Raw genomic sequence first — 26,530 nt, 5'->3', positions numbered from 1 at the left:
GTTACAATGCTTTTGTTACTTTGTTCAATAACAGTTGAAGAATTCCTGCTAATATTCTAATATTGGCAAAGTGGGAGTTCCATGTCTCATCCATGCTCCAAGTTCAGTATCATAACCATGTCCCTAAATACTTAAATTTCTTTCTTAACTGTAAATCCAAGGCCTCCAAGGTTTCCACCTACCTTGTGACCCGATCTGTCCATTTACACAAATTTCCCCGTGCCCAAAAGAATATTTGTCAAAGACATTAAGATCTTGAGCTCAACACTATTTTCCTACATGGTGTCCTTAGCCCTTGATTCACTTTAAGTCTACAACAAAAGCTACATTCAGTGGCCAATTTATTAGGTATATCTGATTTTTAAGCAAATATCTAATTGTGGCAGCAACTCAATGCATAAAAACAGAGACTATGGTCAAGAGGTTCAGTTGTTGTTTGGACCAAACATCAGAATGGGGAAGAAATGTGATATCAGTGACTTTGACTTTGGAATGATTGTTGGTGCCAGATCTCCTGGGATTTAAACACACCACACTCTCTCGATTTTATAGAGAATGGTGCAACAAACAAAAAAAGACATCCAGTCAGCAACAGTTCTATGGGTAAGAATACCTTGTTAATGAGAGAGGTCGGAGAAGAATGGCTAGACTGGTTTAAGCTGATAGGAAGGCAACAGTAACTCAAATGACTATGCATTACAAGAGTGCTGCATCACTGAACTCACAAAACTTTGAGCCTTGAAATGGATGGGTTATAGCAGCAGGAGACCACACCAGGTTCCAGTATTGTACCTAATAAAGCAGGCAGTGAGTACATCTCTTCCCTAAATAATTATAGCCTTCCAGCGTAGAGAATTCTAAAGACTCACAATCCTGTGAGAGAATTGTGCCTTTGTAATTACTCTGCTATTACAGTAAACATCTCTGCTAAGTCCCTTCAGGTTCTATGTTTCAATAAGATCACCTCTCATTTCTCTAAACTCCAGAGTACATGCTCAATCTGCTTAATGTTCCCTCAACAGATAATCCATTCAACTCTTGTGTCAATCAAATTAACTTTTTCCAGTACTGCCTCCAACGCAAGTACATCCTTCAGCGTACATCCAGATAGTCTATATCTCCAGACTATTTCTGGGTCCTGTATTCCTCAAGTGCCTCTCAAACAATTGATCTGTCCATCATTCATAAATTTATTCAGCACCAGGCAACCTTGGCTTTGTTCTCTCTGTAACACAAGAGTATGATAGTTTCTCTCCTTTTGTGGAATTGAGTGTTAAAAATTATAATATACAAATTAAATATATCAATAAAAATGAGACATAGACAAAAACCTTACAGCAATGAGAGGAAATGAATGAAAGAATCTGTGATAAACAATATCTAGGGGAGAAATTACAATTCCCCCCCCCCCCCCCCATCGGAACAAAGCCCTACAGGACATTACAGATTCTGAATATTCCTGGCTACCTGAGGGAAGTTTGTTCTGCCTGTTCTGTTAATAAATGCTGCTATTAGATTCCCTTGCATCCTCCTCCGTTCTAAGTAGAATAACCATGATCCTTCACATTATCCTTATAACTGAAGTCCCTCATCTCTGGAATAATTTTAGTAAATCTGTTCAGCACCTGCTCTAGTGCTTTAGCATTTCCCTAAAAATTAATAGCCAGAATTGGATACAATACTCCAGTTTGTTCTTTTTCTTGTTTTAAATGGATTTACCAAAATAACAATGATCTAATGCATATCATTGTTTTGAAGATAAGCAAGAAATCTGAACAGAGAATGCTGCCATCTACTGTTTTGTGATTCAGAAGACATTTCTGAAGGTGGTCTGACATTTTTTTTAAAAATCATTTAAAATTGTTTTGCATTTAGTTTGAAATCTTTTCTTCATTTACCATTGAAAAAAAATCTCTTGATGGTTGATCTAATCCTATTTAGACTACCACCATGCCTATTTTCCACCCCTGGTATACACACAAAATACTATTCTGTCCAAATAGGTCAGGTAGCATTCACAAAATATCTCCAGACTCTAATTTTTGGATTCTGTTACATCAATGTACAATATCTGACATTTCAAATGCTGAGAATATTGATTGTGTTGACAAAAAAATATACATTGTATTTGCAGGAAAATGAACCAGTAAAACTGAAATCTAAGTGCACTTAAAATACAAATCGTTACCTAGTATTTCCAGTTTCCTGACATCTTGGAATAAAAAGTGCAATTTAATTAGCCTACAAGCATAAACTCCTGCAATACTTCAATTTTAAAGGATAACACTTGCAATGTTTTGAGTGAATTTTGTATTAAATTTCCTTGAGGTTATTAATTATAGGTCAATTTTGAGTCTGTTAAAAGTTAGTTTCAGTCATTTTAAACTGGGTCTAATGCAAGTGGTATTAGCTTCAGTGACTTTTAAGTACAAAGACAGTTTCTCTGGGCAACTCATTCTGCTACTTTAATCAACTAAGACAAAATATTGTTCTCAAATATACAGTGGAATATATTTAAAAACAAAGTTGCTTTTACAAATTAAATTAAAATTATGCTCAATTTTGCTAGTTTACAGTAGATGTTGCATTTGGTGTTATGTTAATGTATTTGAGGGGAAAATAGAGGGAAAACCTTTTGAAATGGGTGAAGTTTACAAAGACTTTGTAATTACAACCTTCAAAATTTATATCAACAACGTAATATAACCACCCATTACATCTTGTGTTTCATATTTCCAGAATTCTCTTTCCTACCCCAACCTCCTGCAAGTTTCAATTTAATTCATCACTTCCTAACCTAATCATTGGACTATTTATAATGACCAATTAACCTACCCGCTATGTCTTTGGACTGCGGGAGGAAACCCGAGAACCAAGAGAAAACCCACGCATTCCATGGGGAGTAGATACAAGGCCTCCTCCCAGAGCTGTAATCGAGTCACACTAACCGCTAAGCTATCATGATGCTCTCCTGTAATACAATGACCACTATTTTTCAGCAATCAGTCCTACTTTACACTCTTTTACAGACCTTCTCTTTTATTGTCATTGCTGCAAAATCCTTTGAGCACAAAACTTGTGTCATTCCTAACTTTTCCCAGTTCTAATGTAAAAAAAATCAACCTTGAAAATTTAAATCTTTACCACAGTTGCTGCCAGACCTGTTGGGTATTCTCAACATTTTCTCTTTTCATTCAGACCTCCTAGATTTTGGATCATCTAATTGTAGAAAACCTGCCATCTTTATCAAGACCAGTGTAAATGTAGCTCTTGTTGGCAATGCTGTTAACTTCTCTTTGAAATAATTTAGCAAGCAAGGGACAATTAAGGATGGATAATAAATGCTTCATTCATACTAATGTCTGTATGCTATGTGCAAATAAGTTTTAAAAACTTGTCTTCTGCCTGCCATCACATTGACCTCAAATGAATTTCTACTTTTCAGTGCATGCAAGAAGAATTCATGATTATGGGGAAAAAGCAAGAAGGTAGAACATGGGCAAATCAGACATGATCTTATTGAATGGTGCCCAATGGACAAGATGGCCTACTCCTGGTCACATTTTTTGTTCTTATATCTCCTCACCTTCTCATAATCACAATGTCATAAAGTACCATTTGATCCTTTGAGTCCAAGCCAACTTTTTCTAGACCAAATGAGTCAGTCACTTTCTCTGTTGCCATTACCCTCGCCCTGCAAATTCATTTCAATCCAAATTCTATTTGTAAACAGTGATCATTGGGAAGAGCTGTGGGAAAAACTAAAGCTATGGTTAGGCCAAAACCGGAATTTTGCATTTAGTTCTGGCTATTACACTTCAGAAGACAATTACAAGAATGATTCCAGGGATGAGGGATTTAAGATACAAATTTAAATTGGAGAAATGTTAAGAGAATGTAGTGTAAGTGGATGGTTGATGGTTTGCATGGATTTGGTGGGACAAAAGGTCTATTTTTCATGCTGTATATCATTATGATTGCTGTATCTAAACTTTCTAAATTTTGTACTTCTCTGTAAAATCACCCCTCAACCTGCATTGCTGTAGGGAGAACAAATCCAACTTCTCAAACTTAACTTGTATCTTTATTCCCTCATTCCTTGAACTATTCTGGTAAATGTCTATTTTTACACAGACCCTAAGTTATAGGTACCAGAACTAGATACAATACTTCAATTTTGGCTAAACCATGGCTTTATTCAGTGCAACTTCCCTACTTTTGTATCCATTAACCCCATCTATGAAGCTTAAGAAACTAGTTGCTTTGCTGTTTGATCTCATCACATAGAAACCTAGAAAGCCTACAGCACAATACAGGCCCTTCGGCCCACAAAGCTGTGCCAAACATGTCCTTACCTTAGAAATTACCTAGGGTTACCTATAGCCCTCTATGTCCTACTTCTTCCAGCACTATTCAGAATGTTGTCTTCTACTTTTATTTCTCAGATGCTAATTTGAATAGTTTATACAGGAGATTGAAATGCAAATAGCATTATAACAACAAATTAAATGAAACTCCACTTTCTATTGAGTAAAATTATATGTTTAGATTTAGGCCACAAAAAAAAGCCTTCCCTATTCATATCATTCTTATAAGTGCTATGCAATCAAACTTGAGTAGCTGTTATACTTTAAAGCTTTGTACATTATAAGCTTCTATGTTCAAAATTTGTGTTTTTTTTAAAAAAAAACACAATCTTTGGTAGACATTCTATTTCTAATTATTTTCGTCCTCATTCATTTCCTAAGCTCATTAGATGTCAGCTCACTAGTATTAGAAATCTTTCATGTTGGCAGCAAATTGGATTTAGAAATAAGTTTCCACTGTGTTAGCAGATGAGAAAGTGATGGAAATTCAGCCTTAAGGAAGCCTTATGAACATATACGAATAATAAATAATGATATTTTGCAAGGTTCTGCTAGCAGTAGAGTGCTTGGAATTCACTAATAGATCAAGATAAATGAAAGTACACTAATGAGAACTGTCAGGGACAAGCTTGTGGGAACGTACACAAGATCATCAAAACAAATGATTTTAATAACAGCATCTATAAATATTCATACTGAGAATGTCTAATTAAACAATACTTCAGAAACTATTGGTGTGGGGTGAATTTAATTTCAAATATGGATTTTATGAGAATAGGCAGGTATCCAAAACTATTATTGCAGGGTAATTGCAAAATTAGAACTGATCCAGAAAGAATGTGAAATGGCCTTCAGTGACACAGTGATAACAGTTATTTTAATGTCAGACTAATATTAGCTGCAGAACAGCAGTCCACGGATTGTCAGGAGTAAAGTCTGTATAGACCAGCTGCTACCAATACTGTTCCAACTGCTCATCCAATTAGCCAGTTTGGGATTGGAGTTAAATATGCTACTGGTGAAAAACAAATAATTCTGCAGGATTATATTAGTCTTTTAATTGCAGAAGGCTATTAAACAAATGAAAATGCTTAGTTTGAATATTAGATTCTGTAAGCCCCTTGAGGTAAATAAAGGCCTGAAACAGCCAGCATCTACAGCAAGGTAACTCAAGGAACAAAAAAAATCAGTTTGCATTAATATAAATATGATTGAAGATAGTCCAAAAGCAACATTTAGAAAAGTATGAAAGTATTCTTAATAATAATCAAGAATATTCTTCCTTGACAAGGTTAAGGATAGGTGGGGGGGAAAAGAAGTACAACTGTGAAGTTTTGTTCCAAGTGCAAATTAATTCAATTTAAAGTTGTGTTCAATCCAAAGTACGACAAATTTTATCTTCACTTCTGTGAAGAATTTTGAAATCCAATGAACAAATAAAGATTTGCAAAAAGATCACCATTCATATTAATTACAAAATTCCCATTCATTTGGTACCAAATTCTTTTCTAGTGACTCAATGCAAATTATTTTTGAGATTTTTTTAAAAATTGACTAAGAATATCCAATTCTCTATTGGCCAACATACAGAATACAAATACATCAATTATCCATTAAAAATCATAGTTATACTTAACTTCAGAAACATACTTCATGTGTTTAGAAGTACAAACCTTTCCAAATTAGACAGAACACAATACACTAAGTTTTTCTCTTCCAATCTGCTTCTGTTTCCTTTTCCTCCATTATCTTACAAACTAATTCCAAAAGCAAAGCAATTACATTTAGTTGAAAATAATGAAATCAAAGTAAACACAAATGGATTTTCATTAATATTAATCCTTTTAATTAGGGATTCAGGCAATTATTTACAGCCTATCAGGTTGTGTATTGCTATTTTGGGACAAAGGGGCTTGTGCAAAACTTGGCTAGGTTTATTCCGAGTAAATCTTAAGTGTATTACAAGTATCAGATTAGATTCTAAAGCATGTAAAGACTCATCCAGTTATATTCACATTCTTTCAAAGCTGAAAAACATCTTTAAACAGAATATTTATTAGAATATCATGGCTTCCATACCATCTTCCATGAATTGTTTATAAATGGCCATAAATTTAGCCACAAATGCTTCCAGGTGATAGATGGCCTTGTTGCCAAGCTGTAGACGATGTTCATAATAAGCAGCCATCTGGGCAACCTCCCCTTTAAGTAAACCATCACAGTTGTTTAACAACTCTAATAAGAGCCCCTAAAACAGGAAAAAAATACAAAGTCCAAAATGTTACAGCTCATTTACACTTGCAAAGAGCAGTTCAAATAGATCAGTACAATTTATGAATTATTCCAAAACACATCACAGTGATTGTGCAAGCAGACTGTGATAAGCAATCATACTTCTAACTTGGTCAAAAATGCAATTTAACCAATGTCGAACATGTAATTTCAATCAGCTTTCCTCTTTACTCATTCGATTATCTGTTCTTGTTAGTTGGACACAAATTCTATCTGGACATTTAAATTTGACGTTAATTGGCTTTATTTCACACAGTCCTTTCAACTACTCTAATCTTCTGCTACTATTTGCAAAATAGCATTTTGCGGCATACTCTACAATAATTCAAAATGCAGCAGCATTTCTATAAGTACTAGGTCACAATGGCAGAAAGCACTGTAATGAAATCTTTGAATTTTCTGCTGTCAATCAGTTTTTGTTTGCATCTGAAAGGCAGCTCCATTGGGATTATCACAGGCCTCAGTATTCAGTCCCTTGCTTTAAATAATGCACATTAATGTTTTATAACTAAATTAGGGACCATGATAAAGAAGTTTGTAGATTATTCTAAAATTGGCTGTGTGGCTGACAGTGAAGAGGATAGCTTCAGGCTGTAGAAAGATACTGATGGTCTGATCAGTAGGGCATAGAAATAGCAAATATAATTTAATTCACAGAATTATGAGATAACCTGCTGGGGAGATGTAATACTGGAATACATGATAAATGGGAGGTTACCAACAAATGTAGGGAACTGTGATTATTCTGAAGAGAGTATACTAGGATATACTGGAGAAGCTAGAGATATTTTATTTAGAATAGAGTAAACTAAAAGGAAATTTAACTGAGGGGCATAAAATCATGTGAAGCCTGGATAGGAAATAATAAAAAGGAAGGACCCATTTCCCATCACAAAGGGAATCAAAAACCAGAAGGCTTCAAGTTAAAGCAATTAGATAGTATTAGGTATGATAAAGTTCCCCCCCCCCCCCCCACCTCCATATGATGGGATAGACTGAAGGGCAGGGAGCTTATGGTATTACAAGAAAGATACAAGCATGGACAGAAAATTGGCTGACTCGCAAAAGGCAAAGAGTGGGAATAAAGGCCTTCATGTTGGTTGATGGTAACTAGCGGTGTTCTGCCAGGATCAGTGTTGGGTCCATAGTTCTCAAATTGTATGTTAATGATCTGGATGATGGAATTGAAAACTTTGTGGCAAAGTTTACAGCTGATTTAAAGATAGGTGGAGGAAAAGGTAACGTTGAGGAAACAGGGAGGCTGTAGAAGGCCTTGGACAGATTGGGAGAATGAACAAAGGAGTGGCAGATGGAATATAGTGCAGGGAAGTGTATGGTCATGCACTTCAGTAGCAGGAATAAAAGCATAATCTATTTTCCAAACAGGGAGGAAATTCAAGAATTAGAGGTGCAAAGGGAGGTCCTGCCCTTTAACCTAGCACCTAACTCCCTGAACTCCCTATGCAGAACCTCATCACTCATCCTACCCATGTCAATAGTACCTATGTGGACAACTTCTGGCTGTTCACCCACCCACTTCAGTATGCTGAGGACTTGATCTGAGATATCCCAGACCTTGGCACCTGGGAGGCAACATACCATCCACAGAACCTCCTGTCCATTCCCCTAACTAACGAATCCCCTTTCACCACAGTGTGCCTCTTCTTCCCACTCCCCCCCACCGCCTTCTAAGCAACAGAGGTATACTTGGTGCCAAACACCCAACACTGTGACTTTCCTTTGTTAGGTCACCCCCCCACACCCCCCGACAGTATCCAAAGTGATATACCTATTGTTGAGGGGAATGGCCACAGGGCTCCTTAACGCCTTTCCCCTGACTGTCACCCAGTTTCCTGTGTCCTGCACCTCGAGTGTAACTACCTCTCCATATGTCCTATCTATCACCCCTTCAGCCTCTCGAATAATCCAGAGTTCATATAGATCCAGCTCCAACTCCTTTACACTTCTCACAGTTATAGTCATCAGGGACACTGGAGGTCTCCCTGCCTTTCCACATCCTGGATTTCAGCGTCCTACCTGTCATCCCTACTGTCCTAGCTGAGCAGATATAAAGAAGGAAAAACTTGAGCTTTTTTTTCCTTTGCTTACTGAGCGAAGCCTCTTTGCTGAAACCTCGAAGAGCTAAAGCCTTAAGATCACCACTCTATGTGCACTCAGATGACAGCTGCAGCGCCTACCCTGCCTAATCAATCCCAAAAGTCAACTGGCTGTTACTCAAAGCTCTGTTAACTCTGCCATGACCCGCTCCTGCCTTTTATCCTCAGTCAGTGGACCTGACTGAAGTTCCCTCCCCTCTAAACTTCTGATGTCTAGATTTGCACTAACAGCTACTAATGCTGTGTATTTAACCTGTATCTAACAGCAGCTAACCTGTAATCTTTGGAGTGTGGGAGGAAACTTGAGAAAATCCAAGCGCTTGGTGGAAGAATGCACAAACTTTTTACAGACGACCAAACTCCCAAACTGATGCCCCAAATTGTAATAGCATTATGCTAAGAACAACACTACCGTGGTTAAAAGATAATTTTAGTTTATGGAATCTGACAGTGTGAAGTATTTTGAATAAGTCACATATTCATATAACTTGTATATGAATTGCTTAAGAGAAATTTAAGAAATAATAAATGTGCAAGAAAATTTCTTCTTCCTTCTGAATTACATTATCATTGCTCTGCAATTTAAAAAATTTAGAATAGCCAAACAGTTCAATTCTTCTCAATAATCTGTTCAATCAACAATGGAAATCATGTTTGGGGAGATGGCAAAAGAAACTGCAGATGCTGGAATCTAGAATAAAATCAGGGCACTGAAAGAATTTGGCAAATCAAAAATCAATGGAGACAAAGCATATAAAGTCAATGTTTTGGATTGAGACCCTGCAACAGGACTGAATAGGTTTGGGTACATTTTTCTAGAATGATGCAATCTAATAATGGGGTTAAATGGTGTTCTAAAACAAACCTTCATTATTATCTCAGGAGGTATGCAGTGGGTCAGTAGCTCATACAAACGTCCACGGACTTCCAGCAGCCTGAGTAAAGAAAAGAGGCATCTCAAAAAATTTGCATAATAAATTATGTGAAACATCAAGTGCTTGAGAGAATGTTTCAACATTAACGTTCAGCTAGATTAGATGATTATCTTAAAATAACTTTAATTGCCGAATACTTTCTTGCTTCCTGACAAAACGTCCTTAAAACCACTATGGCTATAACCAAATGCTTTTGCCTATATGCAACGTATCTTACTTAACCAAACTTAATACTGTAATTACAGATTTTGCTAATGATGTTTCCTTTTTAACTTATTTATAACTAGCAACTTCTTTTGAAGGGAGGTTGTCACTAATAACACAGACAAATTTCCTATCAATCTGCACTGCAAGGATCTACAGAACATTTCTAGTTAATAGCCTAGATTTCAGAGTAGGGATAGCAGAGAGACTATTGACATATGGAGTAAACCAGACACCAATCTGGTCTATAATTGTGTTGTAGAGGACAATAATGAAATTGGCTTCATACTCCCACCTCATGCTTTACAATCATGAAACTTATCTTCTCCTTTACTACATACATCTTGCCACGTGATTTGATGCTGAACTAAGAACTAAAGAAAGACTTGTCCATTCATCTGCAGATAAACATTACACACATCTTAATGACAAGTCAAAGCCAAGAGATTATAAACTAGACAGAAATCCCCATTCTGTGTAAAAACAATTTACCTGCAAGATCTGCTCTGAACTTATCCTTTCTCACGTAAATACCTGCCCTCTATTATTAGACATTTCAAACTGGAGAAGTGATACTACCAATCTACACGTCTATGCCTCTCGTGATTTTGTAAACTTCCATCAGGTCTCCCCTCAACTTTTGCCACATGACCACCCTAGTTTGTCGAATCTCTCCTTGTAGCAGATGCCCTCTAACTGAGGCAGCATCCCAGTAAACCTCTTTTTCTATCCCCTCCAAAGCCTCCAGATCCATCCTATAATGGGTGACTAGAAATGAATGCAATAGTCCAGATGTGACCTACCAGAGCTTTATAAAGTTGCAACATAACTTCCTGACTCTTGAACTCAGTTCCTTGACTGATAAAGGCAAACATGTCATATACCTCTTCACCACCCTATCAACTTGTGAGATAATTTTCAGGGAGTTCTAGAATTGCTTTACATTTGATCTCCCAAAATGCAAGACCTCGAACTGAATAATATCAGTAGACCAAACTCAGCAGCTGCCCAACAACAATAATTAAATTAGCAGTAGACAACATAACCTTATAGGGAAAAAAATATTGCTTGAAGAAGCCACTAATAGTTGAAGAATTAAGCATATATTGCCTGATCATATCCATGACTGCCAATTAAACAGAGTGGAAGACATGCAATATCCCTTCACCCCCAAACAAATTCAATCATAAGTTTACAGGAATGAATGGTAATTCTTGCATCTTGAATCTGTTCTCTATAAAGAGCTAATGTGATTATGATGGCCACTTTAATTCAACATATTTTATAAACCTTCTGATGGTTATGTTTCTCAAAAAACTCAACATCTGCTGCTTTGCTCTGTAAATCACTTCAGTTCATGAGAACTGTAGAATAATGCCGATACTACTAATCAGAGATCAGTAAATGAGCAAAGTGAAATCCAAGTATGTTTGGTCACCATATTCTCATGTGACAATTTTAATACTTGAGAAATCCTGTCAAAACAAAGCAGCTTGGTGCAAGAGTTCAATTCATCTCCAGGTGATACTGGTGGGAATGTTTGTTAAAGCTCAGAATTCCAGGTCAAATAATGTTCACTGTCATCCAGTGTACGTACCACTAGGCTCAAGGACAGCTTCAAACCTCCTGTTATCACTCTTGAACAGTACTCTGGTACGGTAAGATGGACTTGGCCTCAATCTACTTCATTATGTCATTGCACTTTACTGTTTACGAGTGCTGCACTTTCTCTATAGCTTTTACACTTTATTCTGTATTGTTATTGTATTACCTTGTTCTACTCAAAGCATTGTGTAATGATTTTGATCTGTATGAACAGTATGTGAGATAAACTTTACACTGTATCCTAGTACATCTGATAATAATTATCAATCTTTGAATTATGCAACATGTGTTAAAGTGTTAATTCTTTTTGCAATAATTACACAAGTCAAATGTGATTAACTAGCAGAATTTAAAAATAAAGAGCCCTTGTCTTTATTAGACAAAAATATTTTAATGGTAATTACGTGCCAGTATGCCTATATTTGATGGCAAGACTGCACATTAGTCACATGTTTGTGCTCCAAGTCCTGTTCACCCAAGACCCTTTAATTCTGATCTGTATCATCTCCCAGTTTTAGTTTAAAATTCCAAATATGATGATTTTTTTTGTGATAACATTCCTCCATCACTGAAACATTTTTCAAACCTTACACCGAGAAAGCTGCATTTACTCACTTCTGGCTTCGGCAGTCAAAGATGGGATAAAGCAAGTGATGGATATATTAGAAGTAAAAACAGTACTTCAAGGATTACCTTTGTGGTGTTTGCTGGCTGACAATGGCATTAGCGGTTTCTCTAAGATATATTTCCCAGTCTGTCTCAGGAATGTCCTGTTCGGCTGAAAATGGATATCTGAAGTACAAAAGAATGTTTACAGTTGAATAACTAAGGAAATCTAGCTATTGTCACATCTTCTCTTCTATCTTAGTGTATGGTATAGAATAATGAGGTGCTTTATAAAAAAATTAATAAACATACTCTGTGTGAAGAGGATCGAGAAAATATTTAAACTCAAATTCTTTAAGTATAACACTGAGGATATGGCAGTTAGGTACAGATTAGCAATCAAAGGACTAGGATAATTGAGAAAATAGGACATTAATCCTTATCATGGCAGACTGAACATCTAAATTTAGTTAAGAACTTCATCATGACCCAAAAACAACTATAGATGAGAAATTGAATACTGGTACTGCCAGTGAAAGCTATATCACCAAAATGAAAGTAATCAATCTTGTTCATTACTTACTGTTGGACCCTGCAAGCTTCACACATAAGCAATGCTTTCCTCAGGTTCCGATCAGACTTTTCAGCAATATTCCGAGCCAATTCCTGAGGAAGTATGAGGCCTTCTTTCTTGCAAACTCCACTTAGAACATGACAAATCTAGGAAAGCACACAAATATACATCTCCTCAGGTTCTACCAGCAGCTCTTGGGTCCTCAGAGACTATCTTCCTCCCACTCCAACCTCTCTGAAAACTTCGATACTGCCCTTTCCTCAGACCACTGCCAGCCCTCTTCCCCCTCTGATCCCAGCTCTCATCCATGCCAAGTCTTCACAATTCCCTCTGACCTTCCCCTCTCTGAGGCAGAATGTTTGTTCCTCTGGGCCCACACCTCAGTGAGTCTGTGCCCACCATAATGGTGAGTTCTGCTTTCGCTGCCTCTGTCTCCATGCTCTCTTCTTTGACAATATCTCACCAGTCACACCAATGATTGCTTCTCCCATCTTCACCCCTTCTCCTCTTCCTGGACATCCTGTTCTGGTCTTCAGCCTGCTCTGGACCTTTTCATTGCTAACTGCCGATGAACATCAACCGTCTCAACTTCACTACTCCTCTCTGCAATTCTAACCTCAATCCTTTCAAACACACTGCCCTCCATTTTCTCTGCACTAATCCTAACCTCACCATCAAATTCGCAGATAAGGAGTGGGCGGGGATTGCTGCAGTAGTCTGGTGGATTGACCTCTATTTTGCTGAGACCAGGTGAGAATTCTCAGACACCTCCACTTACTTTCCCCTTAAACAGGACCTCACCAAGGAACACCAGGCCATTGTCACCCACACCATCACTGACCTTATTAACTGCGGATCTCCCATCCACTGCCACCAACCTCAGTTCCCTTACCCTGCACTTCCTGTTACTACCTCCTACCCAAGATCCACAAATCAGCCTGTCCAGGTAACCCATTGTTTCTGCTTGTTCCTGCCCCACCGAACCTATAACAGCACATCTCAACTTAGCTTTTTCCCCCCTGGTTCAAGTCCCTTCTTACCTACATCCGTGACACTTCACACACTCTGGATCTTTTCAATTACTTCAAGATCCCTGGCCCCAATCGTCTCACTTTCACGATGTATGTCCAGACCCCATATACCTACAAACCTCATCAAGAAGACCTTAAAGCTCTCTGCTTCTTTCTAGATTTTAGACCCAGCTTGTTCTCCTCCCCTACCGCTCTCCTCCATCTAGCGGAACTTGTCCTCACTCTCAATTTCTCCTTCGGCCCCTCCCATTTCCTTCAAACCAAAGATGTAGCCAGGGACACTCAGATGGTTCTCAGCTATGCCTGCCTTTTTGTCAGCTATATGGAAGAGTCAATATTCCAAGCCTACACCAGTATCATTCCCCAACTTTTCCTAAGCTATACCGATGACTGTGTTGGTACTGCTTCCTGTACCCATGCAGAGCTCGTCAATTTCATCAACTTCCACCCTGCCATCAAATTTGCCTGGTCCATTTGCAACACCTCCCGCCCCTTTCTCAATCTCTTGTCTCTATCTCCGGTGACAGTTCAGACAACAGCAAGAAAACAAGCTCCTTTTCCCACCCTCCCATACACACAGGCCTTCAACCCCAGGGTGGGCCAATTTTGGGCTTTCAGTCTTTGGACCTGGCGTCCCAAACATACATATCAGGTCTCCAACTTTCAGTCTCTGCCCCAGACTCACTCTCTAGCTTTTCATAGGAGTCAGATGTTGGTAGTGGAGGCCTTGTTTTTCAGATTGGAAGCCTGTGACCAGTGGTGGATTGCATTGATTACAGACAGACAGACATACTTTATTGATCCCGAGGGTAATTGGGTTTCGTTACAGTTATTAGTGCTAGAGTGATTGTTGTTTGTCAAATATATTAATAATTTGATTAAGAATGTACCTGGCATAGTTAAGAAGTTTGCAAATTATGTCAAAATTAGTGGTAAAATAGACAGTGAAGGTTATCTAAGATTATGACAGAATTAAGATCAACTGGAATACTAGGCCACAGAACGGCCCAATTTAACTCAGACAAGTACGAAGGTTTGCACTTTAGATATTTAAACCAGGGCAATACTTGTACAGTAAACAACAGGGCCATGTAGATTATTGTAGAACAGAGAGACCTAGGGATACAAATACAAAGTTGACTTAAAGTGGAATGTGCATGCTTTCCTTCATTCATCACAACATTGAGTACAAGACCTGGAACCTCAAGTTGCAACAATACAAGATGCGGGTGAGATGCACCTCAAATATTATATACAGTACTGGATGATAGGCTTTAGAAAGGATGACATTAACCTGGAAAGGATGCAGAAAAAGGTTAACAAGAACACCACTGGGACTGGAGGGCTTGAGTTATACGAGACTGGAGTATAGGAACATGAGGGGTAGCATTACAGAGATATATAAAACACAAAAGGCACAGCTAAGGGGAATGGTCATAGTCACTTTTCCTAGGGCAGTGGAGTCTAAATCTCAAGGGCATTAGCACAAAGCGAGCAAGTTACAATTTAAAGAAGACCTGAGGGGCAACTTTTTCTAAAACAAGGGTGATGGATAAATGGAATAAGCTGCCAGACAAAATAATAGAGGCAGGAACATTGGATAGAACAGGTTTAGAGGAATAATGGGCCAAATGCAGACACATTGGACTAGCTCAGTAAAGCAATATGATTGGTTTGGACAAATTGGGTCAAAGGGCCTGTTTCCATGCTGATTAATTCTAATGACCTTATATAAATTTAGTCCAAATGTTGTAAATCACTGTATAAAATGATTGACTCATAGGTCTGAAAAATAAAGATAATTTCATTAAGCTACTTAAATCAAGAATAAATCAAAAACTAAAATTAAGTATTTAATAAAGACAAAAAGACTCTTACTTCCTCAATGCTAGGTGCAGAGACACGGACTGCAAGACATCGGCTACGAATAGGAGGAATAACTTTTGATGTTGAGTTACAGCAAAGAATTAATCTGCATGTGGACATGTACTTCTCCATTGTCCGCCTCAATGCATGTTGGGCATCCTTTGTTAGTCTGTCAACTTCTGTTAGTAATACAACTGGCAGAAACAGCAAAATGAAAGCACTTAAAATTTCACTGGCATTTCAGCTTCACTCCATACAGTAAATGCATTTAAGAAGCAAAGTCTGGAGTTACCACTTGTCAATAAAATGCAAAACAAAAATGTATGAAATGTTAAATCAGATAGCATCAGTAAAGAGTAAAACAGAGTTCCAAGTCAATGACCTTTCAACAGAACATTATCCTTCAAGGAGCGGAGATCAAAAGGGCGGTGCCCCTATCAAGGACCTCCATCATTCAGGACATGTCCGCTTCTCATTGTTACCATCAGGAAGGAGGTACAGAAGCTGGAAGGCACACACTCAGCAATTCAGGAATGGCTTTTCCCATTTGTCGTCCAATTTCTAAATAGACATTGAACCCATGAACACTACCTCACTTTTTAAACTACTATTTTTAATTTAACTATTTAATATATATTCTTACTGTAATTTTTTTCGGTATTTATCAGTATTGCATTGTACTCCTGCTGCTATTAACAAATTTCACGACATATGCCAGTGACATTAAACCTGATTCTGAATGTGCTATGTTGTTCTGAAAATGTTTGGTCAACTTTTGAGTTGCAAAAGAATTCAAACTACAATGGTATCTATTGAGCTAAAGATATCATTATCATTAATGGGATATTATGCGAAAGTATTTGAACAGCTCTTTTGGTTTTTCATCTTGAAAACCAATTCATTGTGATACAAACTGAATGTTTAAAAAACCAAAACTAGTTATCAATCTGGATAAATAAAAGAAATTGTTTTTCTTTAGAAAATAATTTATTTGAAATAATTTTTTTAATTGGTAGTCATTAATATTAATTATTTCTAGGTATTCAGAACTGTATAACTTCTTACCTTTGAAGTCTCTCTGTGTACTTGTCTCAAGTTGTTGAGACTGTGCCACTGTTTTAATTAGCTCTTGAATAACCACTCGGTCACTGTTCCCAGCATCACTGGAACAAAAAAAATTGCCCTCACTTTAGTCTGAAAGTCATTCTGTACTAGGCAAATCCAGAAGGTCGTGCCAAATGTAACTACAAGGATCATTTAAGTAGGGCTCCTACCACATGCAGGCTGATTGACAGCTGAAGACTTCATGCAAGGAATCAGCTTCATAAAGTAGAATTATTAAAATAACTTCACCTATACATTCACTTTTGCCTGCTTTCAGTTGGTGTTTGGCTTAGGCCTTGCTCAGAATCTGGCTGATAGTGGTTAAAACTAGAATCCCTAAAATGAAAATAGCCAGTCTGAGAAAAACATTTAACATGCCAACCAATTTATTGAAAACTTATTGACATTTTCCCTTTAAAATTCCATGGTTAAATCCATTAACAGATGGATTTAGTTCCAGATACCTTTGGCTCCTCAACTTCCATCTGAGCTATGTGGTAGTTCAGGTTCAGCTTGGTATTCTACAATTTGAGATATTTTAAGTTGGAAATAATACACAATTACTGGACATGAAATTGAGAAAAACTTATTCTAAATATATATATATGTATCACCCTCTTTTCACTCTGCTGAGATGTAGTCTCATTGCTGTTTTCCAAAGTCCTGTACAAGTTACCGTAATCTGATTAAGCTTTGAAAATGAGCAGTGGAAGCTCTTTGAAGGCAGGAAAATTCTCTGGCATTCAACTATGTCCATTATGGGCCCACATATCAATGACTGGCTGGAACTCTGCCTCAGGAACCTCTTCCAAAGTATGAGGTGCTGATGCATGATGCATGGATTCATCTTCATTTATTGAAACATAGAACAGTACAGTAAGGCCCTGTGACCCAGGATGTAGTGCTGACCTTTCAACCTACTCCAATATCAATATAACCCACACAGCTCTCCATTTTTCTTTTATCCATGTGCCTATCTAGGAGGTTCTTAAATGTCCCTAATATATCTGCCTCTACCACCACCTCCGACTATGCATTCCATTCCTTGTGTAAAAATACCTACCTCTGACATTTCCCCTATACTCCAACTGCCTTAAGAGTATTCCCTCTCATATTAGCCATTGCTGCATTGGCAGTCCTCTCTATTGACACCTCTCATCATCTTATGCATTTCTATCATGTCTCCTCTCATCCTGCTTCACTCCAGAGGAAAACCTAGCATGCTCACCCTTTTTTCATAAGACTTACTCTCTAGTCCAGGCAGCATCACGATAAATCTCCTCTGCATTCTCTCTAAAGCTTCCACATACTTCCTGTAATGATGCAACCAGAACTGAACACAATACTGCAAGTGCGGTCTTAACAGTTTTATCGAACTATCAACATGACCTCGCAGCTCTTGAACTCAATCCCCTGACTACTGAAGGCCCATATAGCATATGCTTCTTAAACACCCCTACCAACTTGCACAACTGAGGGATTTACGGATGTGGACCCCAAGATCCCTGTTCCTCCAGATTGGTAAGAATCCTGCAATTAACCTTGTATGCTGCCTCAAGTTTGACCTTTCAAAGTATATCACTTCCCAATATTCTGGACTGAACACCATCAACTATTTAATTGCCATTTCAAGTAAAACAAAATTCAAATCATTAATGCTGCTCCGATTTTTAATATTATCAAAAGTAAAGATTCAATAAAATTCTCTCTTTTCAAGAATGCTTACCTTGCATTCACTTCAAGGTGATAATTGCTTGCTATTGTGCTTATTTCCAGCTTCTTTTTAGATGGTGTCTGCAAGGATGCACAATTATGAGAATTTTACAACATTGATGGTCCTTTTACTAATTTGGTTCATCACATCCTAATTTCTACAAAGGCTAATCTAACCATTTGCTGATAAAACATAATCACTTAATTAAAAGATAAAAGTTCAATTCATAAGTAGCACCATGTCCTATACATTACTGACACTAATGTTTTTTAGAAGTAATTTGCCATTCTTTCCCATCTTGCCTAGACCCACCAATATAATTGACTATTAAATGTGCTTTCAAATGGCCTAGCAAGCCACCCAATTTTACCATTACCCCTTTGATGAAACAGAAATAAAAATATACCCAGCATCAACCTGGACACCAAATTCACACAGTGGAAAAGATGTTGCCACCATAACAAATCTTGCAAATGTAAATTCAAAGTTCAAAGTAAGCTTACAATCAAAATACATATACCATCCTGAGATGAGATTTGGGATTGCCCAAATTTGGAATCATGTCCATCAGGCTAGTCAAGACACAGCCTGGCACAGTTCTACCCAGGGATCACACTTTACAGACAACATGCCACACTCATCCATCACATTTCAAGGCATGTCCTGTTAAAATGGCAGGTCAACCCTCTAGAGGAGGTAGCACAGTAGCATCTGTGGAGGATATTGCCAGAAACATCCTCCACATTCAACTCCAGTTCCCATAGTATTTTGGCATCAAGTCAAACATGGAGCAAAGTAACTGCCTCCTGATTTCTACTAATTGTCTTCCTCTAATGAAGCAAAGCTTCCCCACGTCGAACAGGACGTGAAAGAATCATAGCTAGCAAGGGTCCAGACATACACTGAAAAAGGGGCCTACAACGTTGATCGTCAAGATGGTTAGATATTACCACTACAGACTTGAATAGGTGAGGCACAAAAGGATACAGATCCAACAGGGGCAAATGGGATTGGTGTAGATGGGCAAAAATGCATGGGTCTGGTGGGCAGGAGAACCCAGTTCTGCTCTGTACAACTCAATGACTAAGTCCTCAATAGTACGCAGTCAGAATGAATCTGCGGCAGGGAGTCATAAATCCACTTGCACTCCACTTTAGCAATCTACCTGTGGCAGATGCATCTGTAAACAATATGACTGATGAAGTGACCATGGTCGAGTCCTTGTGAAAAAGTTTGTCTTCACATTAAAAACTCACTCTATTATACTGCATGGCACAATTGTCCTAAGTGGGATAGATTCAGAATATTTTTTGGCAACTCAGTCAGTTCAGATTCAAGTCAGGAGGTCATTCATAGTTCAATAAGTGCAGAAAATGGTGCTGCAACCACCTCCAAGGATATCCAAACATGGGCTGCCAAATTAGTGAAGCAGCAAAGTAGGACGATGAACATGATAAACAGAAAGCAATAGATGGAGCTAAGCAATCTCAAATTGAACAGGTAAGGTTGAAATCTGCAGTTCAACCACATTTCATCATCAAGTCGAGCTGAGTTTATTGTCATGTGACAAATACAATGAGGTACAGGTACAATAACTTGCTTGCAGCAATACCATAGGTACATAAATTCAGAAAACTTACAGAACACAAGTAAAATTGTATCAGACCATGAAGAAATTAAGAGCATTGAGAATGGTGGTAAGCAGCTAAAAAGTTAATAGGAGTTGGCTCAAGAACATCTCCATCTTCAACATCTCTAGCATGTGACTGCTAAAGAAAAAGCTGAAAACCATGCTATAACCTCCTCACTAATGATCCTCAAAGATCCAATCACATCCTTAGGGTAAATATGTATCAGAGCTGAATCTCAGTGCAGAATGAATGACTGTCCTTGAGTGGCAACACAATGGAGATACAAGAGACTACAGATGCTGGAATCTGGAGAGGAAAAAAAAATGTTGGAAAAACTCTACAAATCAAGCAGCATCTGTGGAGCTAAAGAAATGCTCAATGTTTCAGTTTGAGACCCTGTTGTCAAGACTGAGAACATGAAGGGAAAATAGTCAGTATAAAGAAGTGAGAAGGATGAGAGAGGGTCTCATATTTGATAGGTAGAATGAGACGAGATGGGTGATAATAGGCAGATATAACCAGGATTGTGAAAGGTGTAAAGAGAATGAAAGCAGCTCTATCTGCCCATCATCTTGCATCTCATTTACCAGTCTGTCTCCCCCTTCCTTCTTTATACAAGTTATTTTCCCTCTTCACTTTCAGTCCTAAGTATGATAGAGAACCTCGTGAAAACTGAAATCCACAGCTATTAAGGAGACAACAATACAATGACTGAAGTAATGTAAAAGAAGATATTTCATGAAGTTCTTGAGAAGTCAAGCATTCCAGGCTAGAACACGATCACAAGTGTTTCTCACCCAAGGTATTATCTTATGCAGCAATGTCTTCAGCTACTTCATCATTGACCTTCCCTCCATCATAAAATCAGGTGAGAAATGTTCACTAGCATTCTCCCTCCCCACCCCCGACCCCGTTCTCCAACCCCATGCTGCATGTCATTCTGAGTTAGAAATATATTACTGTTCCTGTTTTGTTATAGGTTTCTTATAGTATATAGTTAAAATTCTCATTCCACTTAAATAAACCAGATTGCTCAATTTAGAATAATTTTGCACATAACATCTCATTTACATAATCTTGAACTTAAAATCAAATTCCATGAATGTAACTATTTCTGTACACCCATAAAAAGTTACAAGAGAATACAAAATTAACCGCTCAGAAGTGATTTTTATATTCCTTATAATGATGCAAGCATTTTAAATATCTTTAATTTGAACTGCAAACCATTTTCTTACTGTAATTGTTTGATGTTCAATTCTTAGCTTCTCTATTCCTGCACCATAAAGCTCACGAAGCAAACACATTATCCTGGTCTTCTTTCCTGAGCCTGAAGGCCCATATACCAGTAAATGAGGGAAGTCGCCACACTGCACCTAGTTAAAAACAAACCAAAAGTCATTAAGTTCCATTTGATGAATATGATCAAACTCTTATAATGTTTAAGCAACACCTTATTGCTACACATCAAACACTACATATCACAATTACTTTGCTTTGCTGGTAGAAGTGAAGATTATTCAAAAAAATCTTAGTTTTACAACACAAATGAAAGGTAATTTACACTGAGGTGATGTTTCGTTAAAACAATTGTTTCAGATCCAACTCGATGACATAAACACCAATTCCCTCCTCAGAACTACAAAAGTACGTCGATCAGTATAAACTAACTTATCTGGGTGTGGGCCTCTCTTGCTGCAGTACACTCAATCTGCAACGCTGTTCACGACCAGCCTGACAGAGAGACCTTGAAGAACTCCAATTCTCCCCAAATGCTCTATTTTATACCCTTTCCACTGACGTAAAACACATAACTGGACCAATACGGAGCACCATCTCAAGCCATTGAATCAGACCAATTATCACTTGTCACCATTTTTCATGAGTCCTGTCCCTGCATTCAACTAACTTTCACATTCTCATGGTTGTTCCCACAGTAATAAACAAAGTTATGTTACTTTCAAGGCCACAGTGGTGGTGAGACATTCAACAAGCACGAAGATTAACCCTTTACTATACAGGTGACAGATCCATTATAGATTTAGTGCCATCTCCATCTTGTCCCCTAAGCTTGTTAAAATCTTTTCCATATTTTTAATCCCTTACTTTCAAAAGGAGGTCATTTTGTTTCCACTATATTTCAAGCATCAGCACCAGACTCCAGAGCGAAGGTTCCTGAGTTCGAATCCAGTTGAACCGCTCCCGGTCACGCTTTCCACCTGTGCCAGGATGAGTGTCGAGCTTGCAACTCGGCCTCGTAAAAACAAACACTGCGCCATGAGAAGGACGTGTGGACCACTCACAGAACGTTTCCTCCAAGACAACTACTTGAAAAAATAAGTGGTTGCTGAGGCTCTGGCAGAGTATGGCACACAAAAAAAATTTCCAAAGTACTCCTCTGGTAATGGAATGCTTCTTATCTTAAGAGCTTGAGGATGATGTCAAAATTGCAAGAATAATAGAAAAGAGACAAGTTTCACAAGAAATTAAAACCATTTGGGCAAGTACTAAATGCAACTTAATGTTGCATTTTGAAATCAATTAACTTTTTTGATATAATTAAAACACAGGCTTACAGCTATTTGATAGACTTAAAATATTTATATAATATTGGCTATAAAAGTAAAAAAGACAATTTCTTTCCTCATTAAAAAAAAGTTGTAAACAGTGTCTCCAGAAAACAGCAGCTGACTACAAAGTAATAGTGTCCTTTCTAATAGTGTCTCAACACTTGTTCTGGGGATGAAATACAAGTGAAGAGAGTAAAAGAAGAAAAAGAATAAGTAATGTACCGATGTAGTGTGAAGAGAAAATAGACATTTCAGCAATGTGAATGTGATGAAAAGCTTCTATTCAGATGGTATTTCCCAAGAGTTTGGGGGCACAAAGTAAAAGAGAGCATACAGATACAGGAATCAGAGAAGCAGCTAAGACAAGAATGCTGAAGAAAAATAATGAGGTTCTAGTATTGGCTATCTGTAAAACAGAGAGTGAACAAATACATGAAAACCCAAAGACCACTGTGTTTAGGAAAAAAAACTGGAGATTGTCCCCTCTCAGAAAAGTCTGGAAACTCTCAAAAGGTCATTCAGCATCCATAGAAGAATTAATGGTTCAGGTCATAGATCCTTCATCAGAACTGGGAAAGTAAGAAACTGGTTAGTTTTAAGTTGGAAAGGATGATATGAAAACAGAATATCTCTGATAGGATGAGGGTTGCCAAGGAGATTTCTGTTTATGGAACTGCCTAGTTCATTGATTAATGATGAGAGTGAACAAAACAAGCAATAGGACAGCTCAAGATTAAGCAGCAGATTGTATAGAATTGCTCTGCAATCACCCAAACTGTATTTGGCTTCTCTAACACATTGGAGACTTAGAACAGTACAACACTGAACAGGCCATTTGGCCCACTATGTTGTGCTAATGTTGATGCTAACTTACACTAAACATCATCCATATCCTTCCATATTCTCATAAATATGGGAAGCCTTTTAAATTCCATGTAACTGGCTGATTCCACAACTACACCTGGTAACCTATTCTAGGCACCTACCACACACTGTGCAAAAAAAACTCGCCTTCCACATTGCCTTTTAACACCCCCCCCCCCCCCCCCCCAAGACATTAAACATATTTCCTGCTTAACATTTCTGCCCTGGGGTAATATTCTATCTATGCCACTCAAGACAGCAATTTGAAACTGGATGCACAGTGGGATTCCTGATAATAGTAATGACATTTTGGAGCTCTCTACAAGTGTAGGAAGCAGCATAAAGTTGTCAATGTACTGGAGCGTTGAGGGAGGGAGCTTCAACAGGATTGAAAAACTGTTTTCAAAGTATCCCTTAAAGTGACACATGTAGCTAGGACACTGGTGGAGTTGAAGAACAAGTTCTCTATGTGGCTACAAGTTCAGTAAAGCAAATGAGTCCATTAGAACAGAACATTAGAGAATAGTACAAGCCCCTTCAGCCCACAATCAGCCAAACTTTTAACTTAATTTAAAATCAATTTAACCCTTCCCTCCTACATAACTCTCCATATCATGAGGGAAACAAGTCACATAAGTATATGAAAGAATATACATCCAACATCAGAGAACTCCTTCAGTACTGACTTACCTACTATTCAATCTAATCACAGTGAACCACTGCACAGTTCTTGTCGCAGACATATTTCTGCAGCCTACTGGGATATTGCAGCTATACCCACCCACGGGGAAGGCTTCAGGAGAAACCCTCAGAGAAAACTCCAGAGCTGGAGTCCCTAAGACAGTCCTACACTGAATTCAATGTTGACTGGCAACTCGCGCGATGCTGCTGGTACCAACAGTATCAATCTCCACCATTCCTTTGGGTTCATTAGATGCATGGGGAGGAGCAGCTTGCTCTCCATATCTTACTGCCCAGGCTTGTGTCTCTAGACAGCTAGGATGCAATATCCATGGTCAACTCCAATTGATAGATGCCTCACTCACTAGGATTTTTAAAAAATGCATGGATTGAAAAGGCACTTGCTTAATGAAGCTGATAATTCCAATTCCAGATAGGTTACTCAGCTTCTGGGACACCAAAGGAAAATTATTGAACTTTGCCTGTCTCTAATACCAGCAGGATGTTTCTAGATCTCGATTACTATTATCATGCTGTATATAAGGTGTAGGTTTTGTCCTTGGCCTTACTGAGAGTGGGTGTCAACATCCAGGCCAATGTAAGTTTCAAACATCTATTCTATCCGGTGTCCATGCCCGTGAAGCTCAACAAATTCAACTGTGGGTAAAACTGACAAAAGGGAAATCAGAGGTCATAACCTAATGGTGCATTAAATCAGACTGCATTTAAAAAATAATCTGATATTCAACTTGCTGTTTAATTAAAAAATGCTATGGATGTTCATGACCAAAACATATCACCAAATCATTAAGAATTGAAGATTCTATATACAGAACTGCCAGGTGAAGAAGAAATTTACATACACCCATGCACATCCAACCTTGTCTTTACTGCATTTGATGCTCTTGATGTGGCCTCCTCTGCATTGGTGAAACCAAGCACAGACTAGACAACTGCTTTGATGAACACCTGCACTCCATCTGGAACTTCCAGCTGGTAGCTTTTTTAATTCCCCTCCCCATTTCCTGATCAACATGTCAGTCCTCAGGTCAAGGGGGAGGCTAAATGCAAAATGGAGCACATTCTGCCTGGCAAGGTTATAACCTTACATTCTCCAATTTCAGACAACCCCGTCTTCCTTTTCCCTCTTCTGATCTAACAGGTTCCTCTTACACCTAACCCAACTGCCCCAATCCTGTCTCTTTCCCTTACTCCATCTGCTCATCACACACACTTCCAATAGTTCCCCTCTGCCTTCCCCACCTTCCTTTCCCATCATATTCCATCAGCTGCAGCCCTTTGTCACCTCCACCTATCATCTTCCAGTCTCTATCACTACTTTCACTCTTCGCTGCTCAAACTGCCTATCACCCCTCCTCACTTGGATCTACCTATGGCTTGCCAGCTCTTGCTCCACCCCGTCCCCTCAGCTCGTTGTACTGATCATCTTCCCTCTATCAGTCCAGGTGAAGGGCCTTGACCCGAAACGCCGACTGTCCATTTCCCCTTATAAATGTTGCCAGACCCGTGTTCTTCCAGCAGTTTGCTTTCTGCTCCAGATTTCAGCATCTGAAGCTTCTTGTGTCTCCACGATTTTATTTTACACTTGGCGATAAATAAAAGTTTAACGGGGAGCATTACAATCAGATACCGGCGCGAAATTTCTTCCTTTTTCAGCAAATTTTAAAACTCGTTGCCCGACCAAACCACAGCCCGCGCTGGCCACTCACAAGATTACGGAGCTGACTGGCTTGCTCCCTGTGGTAGTCCAGTTTGCTTAGGGACGTCGGCCGGTACTTGTCCACCCAGAGGCTCATGTTGATAACTTAACCCGCGTTTCCAAAGCTAGACCGCCAAACCTTCCCCGCGCTCTCCCTTCAACCTGACGTTACGTCAAAGGTCACCGGGCTGAGCACGTGATCGGACGTCTGGGTCAACGGCACGCGACGTCACAGCGTCGGCTGCTAACACAGGTTAGACATGTCGCAGTGCTTTACAGAATAAGCAATACTGATTTTGTGAAGTATCGCCTTGGGTGTACCGTTGTTTAACGCTGAGGTAGAGCATCACTTTATTCGTACGATATAGTAATCCAAAATACTGACTTCATTTGCAAACCCGCTTAACCGTCTTTCTGAATGACAAGCAGATTCAGTAAACGATCAGTGTATGACAATATAAAGTTAAGTAAAACACAGTTATGGACAAAGGTTAGAAATAAGTAAACGCTAATGTATAATGTTCGTATTTATTTGAAATAAAATGATGATTTCTGTCATGATTTACCAAATTGCTCCGCTTTCACCTCGTTGACAAAAAATAACCTCTCGAGTGTGACTAATGTTTAAGTCTGAGTTTTCTGGTTACCA

The 26,530-nt window shown here is 38.4% G+C and overlaps 1 protein-coding gene across 1 annotated transcript; it reads right to left on the bottom strand.

The window, feature by feature from the left end:
• Positions 1-6,186: 6,186 nt before the first annotated feature.
• rfc3 (replication factor C (activator 1) 3) lies at positions 6,187-26,054 on the bottom strand. The gene is made up of 9 exons (XM_073043879.1): positions 25,892-26,054; positions 21,285-21,422; positions 18,428-18,495; positions 16,663-16,760; positions 15,610-15,791; positions 12,710-12,846; positions 12,214-12,312; positions 9,642-9,711; positions 6,187-6,615 (listed from the first exon to the last, which is right to left on the bottom strand). The coding sequence occupies exons 1-9, from the start codon at positions 25,976-25,978 to the stop codon at positions 6,424-6,426; spliced, it is 1,071 nt and encodes a 356-aa protein (XP_072899980.1). The 5' UTR covers positions 25,979-26,054; the 3' UTR covers positions 6,187-6,423.
• Between the last annotated feature and the right edge of the window lie 476 nt (positions 26,055-26,530).

The sequence above is a fragment of the Hemitrygon akajei genome, chromosome 4 (assembly GCF_048418815.1).
Source record: "Hemitrygon akajei chromosome 4, sHemAka1.3, whole genome shotgun sequence".
Taxonomy (NCBI): Eukaryota; Metazoa; Chordata; class Chondrichthyes; order Myliobatiformes; family Dasyatidae; genus Hemitrygon; species Hemitrygon akajei.
The sequence above is the reverse complement of the archived record's forward strand: the minus strand, read 5'-3'. Positions and strand labels throughout refer to the sequence as shown.